A 12365-nucleotide genomic window follows, 5' to 3' on the forward strand; every position below is an offset into this window, starting at 1 on the left:
TTATATGCATATATATGCAGTATATACAGTATGTGTAACTTACTGTACATACTGCATATACTACATATATTTGTTATTGTTATAAGGATGTTCTACATCATATATTTGCTATTGCCTTATTATTATTATTATTATAAACCACCAACTCTTATTAAAGCATCCTATCACGCACAGACGCACAAACACACTACCCACAACACACCCGACCTAACATAACCCAATCTTCATCCCTAGATCTTATTGTATACACCACTATTTTCTGTATTTTCATTCTTTTAAATCACAGGAAACTCATCTTTCAGGAACAAAACTTTTGTGTTTTATGTACACAACACTTTTTAGTGATTTGAAGGGGAAAAAAAGGGGCCATATTGATTGCTATGAGCACCACAAACAAGTTCACCATTTACCTACAATGACCAAGTAATTGCAATTTGCCTGGTTTGATTACAGCTAGAAACATTAGTCGCATGTCCCCCTCCCCACTCGTCCCCCAGCATCATGTGCTCGGATGTATGCCTTTCACAACACAGCTGAGATGACACGGGCAGATGACTTAGCCAATGGAAGACCAATGAGTTTGCTGGCTGCCCGGATGATCTTCAGGAGGAGAGATCTTCTCTTCTGGTTCATGGCTGTAAATCTCACTGTACTAAACTAAAGAACTGGTTCAATGATGCTACGTCGCAGCAGGAAGACAAGTGTTTTTTTATGCTGTCCTGATTCAAATTTATGTTACTGTCCAGTTTAATACCAAGACTGAACAAGCTCCAACTTTCTGTTTCTCTCATACAGTGGTTTTGTGATGTCAAGGTGAAGACTGCTGCTGTCATCCTGTGAGCTATTTTTCAAAGTTAATGTTTACAAATGTACACTAGCTGACTGCTAGTTACTGTGGAGAGAAGCCTGTTCCCCGCAGCCTGCCGTCGTCGTCGTCGTCGTAGACTGAAACTACAATAACCAGTGTGTTTTCTCTTGGCTCAAGGAGTGTGGGGTTTGTTCAGAGCTAACCCTAACCCTAACCCTAACCCTACAGTACCTATTATACTATTATATAACTTACAATGTAATGTACATGACTACAATTCAAGAAATACTAATATTTTTCTAAAAATTTAAAAGTGGATATTCACAGTTTTTATATTCAAAACTGTAAATCTTAATTTTTGGCAACTTCCTAGACTCGCAGACTAGCTGATGACTGAGTTTGTGCCCACTGATTTCCACACCCACACAAACATGCATGCACAAGTATACAGTACTTGCTGTATTTAATACTATCATCTACCATCAAGCTATTTTTCTAAGCATAATGGTTGTTCTACACAATTTACTTCCTTTTTTTACTGTTTTGCTTTTTAGTTTTGTATACTCCCATACTCAAACAGCACTTTCTATTAATTCAGTTTGAAACAAAACAATGTAAAGCAGTACTTTCGGATTTTACAAAGAGTAAAGTGAAGAGTGAAGAACTCAAGGGTCAGAGTTACTGTACCATGACAATGTTCCTGTGACCATAGGTATCTGCACTTCATTCTCACGTGAATCCAGCCTTTGTTTTTGGACTTTAGCCTCTGTTGACACCTGAAACCATAAAAGGACTGGCGCCACTTGAATTCCCCAGGGCTCATAGCTGCACCAGCTAACAAAAATCTCTCTTGTCTAAATTGTAGGAAAAATGCCAAAAAGAAAAAAAAAAAAAAAAGTCTTCCCATTGCATGCTTTGCAGTGGTGAACTCCAAGCATGACAATTGCCGTGAAGACATATACTATATCAAGTGCCACATAAAAAAGCTCCTGTGTCCATTTACAGAACTAGATCCACGCACCAACATTCATGCTGAACACCATGAGGACAAGGAGGGCGCACTGTAGGCTATGTGTTTTATCACAAACAGGTATATAAAAAATAAGTTATTAGAACATAAGAAATAGAAGAAAATCAAAAGTTATGAAATTATTGAATAACATAATCTAAAAGAAACCATGACCCCTGCACTTAAATTCTTTGGTCTCACACATGTACATACACGTATCCTTATCTGCTTGGTCTGAATCAGTTATCTACTATTATGAGCCTAAACAAATGACTGCTGAGATTTCTCACCTGTTAAATGCATTTGATACTTTTAGCTTTAAATGCTGCCGAAAATCTCAAATGAATATGGTATTCAGCCATTGAAATTAAATCTGACACATCTTTTTTTTTGTTTGAAACGCAACTTAAAGGAGCTATTTTCACATTTTGCTATTGCTACGTAGCCAACGTTTAACATTAACAGCTATTTATGTACCAGTCTAGAAGAAACATACTTTTTCATACTTTTCTTCTACTGATTATGTCGCTGTAGCGTCCGGTGCCCTGAAGACAAAGCGCTGCAGAGGACGTATTACAACCTCTTGTCTTGTAAATGAAACAAAGGCTTAACAACTCGCTTTAGCAACTTAAAGCTCCTTTAATGTGTCTTCTATAGAAATGGCTGGGACCATAACCTTTTTATCATCATTTTAGCATACTTCTAACATATGAACATTTTTTACATGATCACAGCATAAAAATGAATTATGAAAACCTAATCTTGATGTCAAAGACATGAGTGAAGACTGATTTATTAAAAATATAAACCCTAATACAACAAATTTTAATTTATTCTAATGAATTAATTTATTGGTAATTTGGAGTGTGAGGTAGTGCACACAACAGGGTTAGTAATGATAATAAAAGCCTTTGCCCTTTGCAAGTGTTGACAGACTGACATGTTCACACACCTGCAGTCGAAGCTGCGTTGTTTGTTTGTGTTCCTAATTTTCTAAATTCTTCTGACATTTGGGATGGGGAGAAAACAAGGGGAAATATCAACCTTGAACTCAGCTGTGTACACTTGCACACCCCCCTGCAGCCCAACATTTTTCTCTCTCTCACACACACATACATTCATAAACACTACATGTCCCCACTTCGATATCTATTATTCGTCAGTTTCTGTCTTTTGCTTTGTTTTATCAAAAGGCATTTTTAGTTTTACCTTGGAACTCTTTGATTAGTCTTGACTACACTAAAGATTGATCTTTACCACAGAGTTTGCAACTGTGCAATCGATTCCACTGAAATATCCCGTCTTTTATTTAACGCATGCACGCGATTGGTAATTTCACATTCCACAGAGGCTTACATTTAGCTCTTACTGTTGTAAGGTTAGAAAACAGCACTGTGCCTCACTTTCTTGTAGTCTCTTTGACAGAAGTGAATAAAAAAAAACTTTAATATCAAATTGACTTGAAATAAAAAGATTTGGATATACTTACAGCACAACCTCAGCCAGTATTTGAATTTTTGATTTTGTTGGTTTCACAGAGCCAAACTGAAGATGGCACTTTTCACTCACCACAAATGCAGGATTGACTGATCCCTGTTCCTTGAGTCCAAGCTCCATGTTCTCCTCTGTAGTGAGTTGCATTCTGGTAAACAAGGCAAGGTGGTGTATAGTTGCTTCTGAGGACCCAAGTGTGGACTCAACACAAATACTCGAGCACACACGGTGGCAGTGAAACTGACTGACAGCAGAGCTAAGAGGACAACATGAGTGACTGCCTCACGTCACCAGGGAAACTGAGTATCACGGTCTAATAGAGAGTGGCTCAGTTATTTTGTAATCTCCTCCCTGGCTCCAAAATGTTTCTGGTCTGTTGCATAGTGTATGTAAGCTTAATTACCCTGACCTACAGTCATGTGTCTGCTGTTGTGTGACGATTGGATCCTATGATGAGCAGACCACCACATCTGTCACATGGATCTTTACTTTTTCATACATATTAAGATGGTCTATCAAAAGTTTGGCATCAAGAAATTTTGGGAATAGGTCTCGTTGGTGTTTCAGTGGATCAGTCTTAGTTAATAACACTTAATTCATAAGTGTTTCTCCATTAAAAAAAAATACTGTATTCACGTGCACCTACAATGGACACCATGTTATTTTGTCACATTGTAATGCTTGACCTTTAGAAGGGATGACACTGTCATTAACATTGCTTTATATTTAAGTTTAAGTTCTCTGACTCACATTAATCATTCCTCGCTCTGGAACTAAAGCCTGCAGTGATACTGTGTTCAGTTCATTTACTTCCAGACTCTAGAACAGTTTCACGTATATTAAAGGATGTGCATCTCTGTTACAACTTTTAAAACTCTATTTAAAACTTATCACATAATATCACCTTGTTTTTTTATAAAAGATCTTACTCTAACCTTAACCAAAGGATAATTCTTCTTCAGCAAGAGACCTGATTAGACTTTTAAGTTTCAAATCAAATCAAACCAAGTTTTATTTCTACAACGCCAAATCCCAACAAAAGTTATCTCAAGGCACTTTTCAATTGGAGGAGGTCAAGACCTTCTCTTTAAAGTGTAGGAAAGAAAGCGACTCAACAATTCCCACTGAGAGCAAACAGTTTGCTCTCTAATTTATCAGTAAAGGCCCTCAAATGAATCTGTGGAAAATGGCAAAATGAATGATAAAAGAGCCCTTTATTTGTGACTTAAGATTTTTTATGTTTTTTAAAAATTCTTCTGCTGATGGCTCTGAAAAAGAGAGAAACACAGGACCCTTTACGAATGATTTGGATTTACTGTATAATACAGTAAAGATGATTTAAAATGAAAAAAGAAGTATTACTCTCTACTATAAAGAGTTTTCTTCAAAGTTTTCTATAATTAATATCCTCAGTGTGGCTTGACATAGAAAGATGGAGTCTCCATCTTTCTATCAAGACTAGGTTTATATTTATCAAGACTATAGGTTTATACTAGGGCACTTTTAATCAATTTTTCAACTTTTTTTGGTTTTCTTTTATTTTTGAAATTATGTATCACTCTAAACACTTAAATACCAGGGGTGAAACAGTCAAATATTTCCATAAAATCCTCAGTTTTGAATTCACAGTTTGGTATTCTTTTGGTACAGTGAATAAATAAGACAGAAGAAGAAGACATGAAAAAACATTACATTTATCTTAATTTATTATTAATTTATCTTGTAAACATTGTACTTGTAAACTTGTAAGCTAATGGCAAACTAGCCATAAATAACTGAGCACAAGAAATGGATATAAAGCATGTTCAGTGTACTGCCAGCAACATACCCAGTTTCAACTGAACAATGCTGGCACGTTGCCCTTGTCTTGTCCACTTGTCTTTTCCCATTGCTATTGTAGCTCACTGGAAAACAGAAATGTTCCCACACAGGAGTCTTCAAGAGTACAGGAGGGTCCTAAGCTCCGGCTTCGTGGTCACCGTACTTGTGTTTGCATAATACCGTCTATGGGGTTTATACTTGCTAATTCAGTTTCTAAGTTATGTTATGTTTTTGAATCCTGTTAAACTTAAGTTCTGCACGTAGATATGTGCCTAACATGCAGCGCAATGCGAACCAAACCGAACAGCACAGCATAAGTAGATGTGCCATTACACTACTATTCAACACCCATGAGCATCAGCTGCCAATGCTAGGGAGAGGAAATCAGTCACAGACATGACTCAAAGCTGTAACAAACTGAAAATGCTTTAGTGATGCATGTGGCATCAAGGCACCACACCATAATAGAAGTCACCCAGCATTTGAAACTGCACTGCTGCATGTGCTACAGTATCTGCATAATCTTTAGGGCTGTCCCCTTACAGCCCTGGCTGGTTGCAGGAAATAAAAAAATAAACAAACTCCACAGGAACTGATTACATTCAGTCAGTGAGTCACAGACGGACATCATTGGTCCCCGTGCTTATGAGATAGTAGCCTACTGTAACGAGCGTCTTGGGTTTATGCCCAACTGGGCAGATTCAGTAATAAAATAATAAACCTAGCACAGTAACATGTAAGTCCTGCTTTAAGTTAGTGGCACATACAACAGATTTTAATGTTGGTCACTGGATGTTTCTTTTGGCAATGCAATGTGGGACTCATAGCAAACTTCTCTCCTTAAGTTTTTATGTGCACAGGCTTGTACTTAGGAATTTTTATCATAGAGCCACATGAGATGAGATGAACTTTATTGTCCCAGAAGAGGGAAATTCGTCTCTGACAAATAGAACCACCTCGCTGCCACTTTCAGTCGTAGCATTGAACATATAAGACCAACAATACAATACAAAGAAGACGGACACAACGGACACAACAGACAGTCTGCATTGTTATGAACACAGTCCCAATTTGGTGGTATTCTACCATCATTCGGACATAGAGTAGTGTATCCCACCCCCATTGCACAATCCCAGAACCACCCATACACAGTAGCCTGATAGGCAGGTTCATTTTCTTTTCATTTTCTATGTTTTAAAATGACTAGTAATGTCTACAATCGAACCCCATAGAAAATGAAAAAAATTTAGTCTTTTATTCATGAAACCCTCGACCTGAAATAACCCATCGCAATTTCATTTAGTCCACCTGTTCTTTCTTGTGACTCTCTTTCCCTGTGTCCTTACATGCACTTTCATAACACACAGACACATACACAGACAGATGGAGACAGAGTATCTACAGTTTTTTCTGTGAGATTATTAGTAGAACCATCATCTGAACCGTCAAGGCTGAACATCCAATAATCTCCCAAACAAGCGTTACTTCACATTTTATTTCGCAGATTTTCTGGGAAAATGGTTAAAAGTATGTGTGCAATTCAGATGGAAACTTCACTATCGAGCATAAGTTTTTTACGAGACATTTACTCTTTCAACAACCTTTATTTTTGTTTGTTTACCAAATTTAAAGGAAAAAAAATTCCTCTTATATCACAAATACTCAAAAAGGTTGTTAAACCTTTTCTTAAATTCTAATTCATTCTTTACAGTCTTTTGAAATTTAAAAAATTTGAAATCATCTGACCCAATAGCAGTTCTGTACGTTCCCTGCACTGCTTGCCATGCATAATCAGGAATTTTTCACGTTCTGGATACGTGAAAGCAAGTATGAATACTCTGTTCAATATCACTGTCCTGCATGACAACCGGGAACCCATTTTCTTGCTAAGGGAATGAGAAATCAATTCATGCCTATGGTCATGGTGTGTTTGGGAGACTTGCCATGCAGTTGTCCCACTACACAATTTTCATAGGGGTGGCTAGGTCGAGGCTAGTACTCACTTTGGGGTGGCACAGAAATTAAAGTCTTCTGACAGTTTTTTCTGTGTGGTATTTATTATTACTATTACACTTCTCCTCCTCCCTAATTGACAGCCGATGGATTTTCTGTGTGCACCAGAATTGGTCCACATGTGGAAGTAACATCTTACAATCATGCTGTATCTGGGCCAGAGTCGGGCTGTTGAGGCAGTTGTATGCTGGGCCAGAAGAAAGCAAGCATGTGGCCCAAGTATGGGCCAGATTTACTTTGCTATACACTGTCAAATGTTGTACAACAACAAACCAACCATAATGCACAATTGTATCATCTTAAACCAGATTATTTTTACTCCCCTTGCAAAAAAAATCATGTTTTTAAATTGGATAAGATAAAGTTTTCTGTGCTGCACAATGTGGTTTCTTGTGGGTGGTGGTCATTGTTGCTTGACAAGAGATTCAGCTGTAATATAAGAGGTTATAATCCGCCCTCTTTACAGCGCTACATCCTCAGGGTAGATTGGAGGCTTAGCGTGAGTCGCTATTGGACAATGACGAGCCAAGGTTAGCTGGTTAGCGTGCTAACTTCAGAAAAGAAAAGAAGTAATAGAAACAAGAATTAACATTGGCGTTGCTTTCCAACACTAGAGATAGCTCCTGACGAGTAAAGTTTTCTTCTCGACTGGTAAGTAAACAACAGTTAATGCTAACATTGGCTATATAGCGATAGCAAAACTTAAAAAAAGCTCCTCAAAACTGCAAGCTGAACCAGAGCTGTAGAGAAATGCTTCCACAAAAGAAGGAAATGAGTGAAAATGTTTGGGGTTTTTTTCTAGCTTTTTACTAAATGTGTATGTTTGTATTAAGATGTCTCTCACTCTGTCTGTACTTGCTTTAGGGTTTTAAAAAAGGCAAAACTGAATGAGAAAAAAAAAAAAGTTAGTGGTGCACCGCTGAGAATTGTGTTAGTGTGTGTCATTGCACCATGTAGCGTTGACTCAAAGACTATATGCTTCATGATTGTTTGCTTCAGAAACGTTGCTCGGCATGGGGATGAATCTCTGAGGCAACTTGGTGAACGTCAAAGGCATTCGATGTTCTGCTCTTAACAGGAACCCTTTGATTTTCTTATTTATCACTTTCTTCATGTACCTCCATCATCGTCACCACAAAGAGGCTCCTTGGTCATGGTCTGCGTTTTCCCAAGGTCTTTAAACTGTATTGATTTACACTACGTCATTCTGTTTCTGTGCAAAATTGTCATGTCTAATTCACAAGTCGCCACAGCAGCCTCAGATCCTGTAAGAATTAAAATTCTGAAATCTTTCGAGTTTTACACTTTTCTTTTCACCTCAGGTAATTTTTCTCCCCTCATGACTAGTTCCCGCTGGCCTTTTATGTGCAGCTAGCACATTTCTTTTCACAAGGTCACTGTTGAGTTTCTGTAAAAAGGTGTCTGAAAGGATTTGACATGGCACAACTTGCACTGAAAAGATTCTTTGTACCATCAGCCTCTCACAGTTTACAGCACGTTTCACATGATAAAACTAAAGAGGAGGGAATGCTGCTGCTCTGAGAAAGTTAACCTGTGTCATATCATAGTTTCATTAGCAGACAGCAGTGACAGTGAATAAAACAATTTATTTTGGCCAAAAAGTAAAAAAGCACCATTTCAAATCTATTGTGTTAAGTCAAGATATGCTGATCATCATATAGAAGATCTTTTATAAACTCAGCCTCTAAACTGGTAACAAAAGTGTGTGATGTTTTACAGTGAAACCTAATGTTACTAACCATTCCTAACAATCAGACAGATCTGGGAGACAGTGACTAATGAAAAATGTGAGTATATGAGCATTGAAAAGAATTGATCAGAGGATCATTTACAGGCTTTGATGAACCATGGACCCTTGTGACGGTGTGACGTTCAGAACAAAAAGGAGTTCACACAGTAGCTGCTGACTTGTGGGCGAGCAAATGATCAGCACAAGTGGTACTGTTATCTCCAGAGAGACTGTTTAAATCAATCAATATAGACATAGCAGGCAGTCAGGGCAGATGATGTGTGTACATAGCATCTGACTTTGACAATTGGAAACCAAGAATAGGTGTTTTGTTATCTCCCCAAAGTTCATGTAAGGACAGCCTTTCACCAAATTTTACCAAGCAGGTTTATTGCTTAAAGGTCCCATATTTTACACTTTTCTGGTGTTTAATTTAAAGTGGTGATATCCATAAGAAGATATATTTGTGGTTTTAAGAACGAAAAACCATCTAAATGTAGTTTAACATCTCCTAGGTTTCTCTCTGGAGCTCTAGTAACAGCAGGTTGGTGAGCCAATCAGAAGAGGGAATCTGAGGCTCTCTTGTGATTGGCTGACTTTTTTTTCTGTGTGATCAAATAAAAATACAAAAGATTTCAGGTTAACACTCAGAGACATCATATCCTACAAAGCTGGACGATGGGCTGGGCGTGGGGGCGTGGCTGAGGGCAATGACTGCTTTGTTGTGACATCACAAAGTTATGGAAGTCTTAATGACTTGTTTTTAAGGCTCAGTTTCCAAATACAGAGAGGAGTACCTCTGGCGTGTCATGGTTTTACCATAGAGACAGCAATCCATCTAAAGGGGGTTGTTGTCCGACATGCCTGTGGAACCCAGAATACAGTATGATTGGCCAAAAATGTCAAACAAGCAGCTGCCATTTTCTGGCAACCGACAATTCACACTCTCCATCTCATCTAGAAAAAAATATTTTTTTTTCCCTCCTGTGATGTGTGGGATGCAACATGGCACCAAAGCTTAGATTTTGCTGGCTCAGATCCATTCAGATCCACTTGACGTATTGACACTCAGGCCCATGGCATAGAATGGAAGACCTGATCAGACCGAATTGACCGGACAGACTGAACTAATTTACAGATGACATAAACATCCAGCTTAACATCCACATACATTCGACCAATGTGGGTCAGACTTGTGCACTACAGGGTTGTTACATTACAATGTGACACAACAAACACATGGTGTGCTCCTCATTGTTCATTGTTGTCAAAGTTTCACTGGAAACAGACTATTTCCCAGCCTTGGTGTTGAAACTGAATTTCTAACATCCTTCCTACTTGATTTATCTTCTTCTACACTGATCAATCAAAAAATGTAGTCCTTTATCAGAGGCACCGTTCCTCCCACTGTTGTAGAAAACAAACTTCTTGGCAATGTGTCAGTGTCTATCCTGATTTAAAGGCAGAATGACTAAAAGAGACGTAAAACATGGCTTAGAATGGGCTTAGAACAGGGGTCTCCCATAGGTGGCCCAAGAGTACTGTTTTAGAGCAGGTCCCCCAAAGGTTGAGAGAATATGTGATACATACAAACCATGGATGCATAGTACAAACTTTAAGCAAAACAACTTCACTCAGTAAATCTTCTCCAAATGCAACTAAATCAAATACACAGACAGACCCACCCCTCTTCAACACCACATAATTATTTGTCAGCCAAGTTTGTTTACATCTGATGTGCCGTAGGCGACATGCAGTGATAGCAACTCTACTGGAAAACAGATATAAACTAAACTTTTCTAACCAACAGGAAATATGTTGGAGTGTTTTGATACGATCATGTGAATAAATGTATCAAGTAATATAAGACACGAGGAGCTCTCAGTCCCTTTTTTTTTTGTCAAAGTTGCTCTCAGAGTTAAAAGAGGTTGGAGACCATTGATCACCACTGTATGTGACAAAACAGCTGACCTAGTTGATCCAGTCTCCATATGCGTCAGTCCTATGTTGTAAATAGGAGCATTAGTCATCCTTCATTTAGTCACTTATTCTGGTGGGTGAACTGACGTTTTTACAGGTTTTACAAGGTTTTTATCTACATTTCCCAGCTTTACTAGTTACGCTAAATTCATTCCCTCTGGGGATGTGGAGTCATTTCAAATTAGTTAAGGATAAGTTCATCTTTGAGTAACCTGGTAGTCCTCTTTCTGACCCCTTGCAGGGAATCAATGATGCATATAATCACCAGACAGTTTGTGATATTAACCTGATGTAGCCTCACAAAGGCTGAAATGGAAAATACTGCACCCTGTAGTCCAGAGTGTCTGCATGAGGATGTTACTGTCTGCCTCTTGAAATTTCAGAATATCATAGACTTCTATTCAAACGGGTGTCATAAATAAAAACTAATATCAAGTCAGATTTATTCAAAAAACAGATGGTGGTTAATATGTTGGTTTTGAATAATCTGAGCATTTCTGGAACACAGGCCAGTTTTTCTAGGTTTAAATCAGAACAAAAAGCCAATGACAGGCCAACAAGTGATGCTGAGGGCACTGTCAATCAGAGAGGGGTGGACCAGAACTAATTTGCTTTACTATGGTACACATTTCCTTTGGAACACACACACACACACACACACACACACACACACACACACACAGACAGGCCCAGCTCTAAGCTACATAATTTTAATACATTTTTCCCCCTTTCTCAGGAGAAAAACGGAGCTTGATTTGGAGGCTTCCCTTGTCAGGTCATAAAAATATTCACAGCTGTGATATCTGCAGTTCCAGCACAGCTGTAATAGAAATCTGTGTAAATTTCTGAGAGATCAGCTATAAAATGAATGTGTTTTTTTTTTTTGTTTGTTTTTTTTGTTTTATTTTATTTTCTATTCTGTATTTTATGTTTAGTAGGCAAAAATGAAGTTGAGTGCAATTTTACTTACATTAATAATCATCTTTTTAGTTGTGTGAACACCAAATCCAACTATATCTGGGTTTCCATCACAGTTTTGTGCAACATAGGCACAATCTTTTTAGGAATGTTGACAAAACACAACTGTGTATAATGTGTCCATTGAGTGATGTGAATAATGCTGTTTTTTGGTTCCTTTATTTTTTTCTAGCCCGATATCATTCCAATTAAACTGACTATTAATGACGCTGAGTTTCCAGCAGTCTGCCTCTCAGTTGGAACAAGCTCTCTGAGCACCACAACTTCAATGCGAAAAAACATGTTTCCATTTCAATTTTGCGAAATATTGCTTTGTTGATTTTTTTATTTTATTTTTTTATTTATTTTTAATTATCGTGTTTCCATTACTTTTTCTTATGTTTGCATTTTCAAATTGTGCATTAAGCTGATTAATGGAAATGAACCCAATGACTATTGCTTTTCTCCATTTCATGGCACATGTGGCAGGACCAGTTGATACACTTCCACTGCCAAAGATGTTTTGCCGTAAA

The 12365-nt window shown here is 37.9% G+C and overlaps 1 protein-coding gene across 1 annotated transcript in view; it reads right to left on the bottom strand.

The window, feature by feature from the left end:
• Positions 1 to 3645, bottom strand: part of LOC139605617 (solute carrier family 23 member 2) — a 37882-nt gene extending 34237 nt beyond the window's left edge. The window contains exon 1 of the mRNA XM_071457261.1: positions 3387 to 3645. Within this exon, the coding sequence (XP_071313362.1) occupies positions 3387 to 3458 (72 nt within the window). The 5' untranslated portion in view covers positions 3459 to 3645. The remainder of the gene's footprint in view (positions 1 to 3386) is intronic.
• Between the last annotated feature and the right edge of the window lie 8720 nt (positions 3646 to 12365).

Source organism: Trachinotus anak, unplaced genomic scaffold, assembly GCF_046630095.1.
Source record: "Trachinotus anak isolate AG129_WGS33_773 ecotype Australia unplaced genomic scaffold, CSIRO_AGI_Tana_v1 ptg000002l, whole genome shotgun sequence".
Lineage (NCBI taxonomy): Eukaryota > Metazoa > Chordata > Actinopteri > Carangiformes > Carangidae > Trachinotus > Trachinotus anak.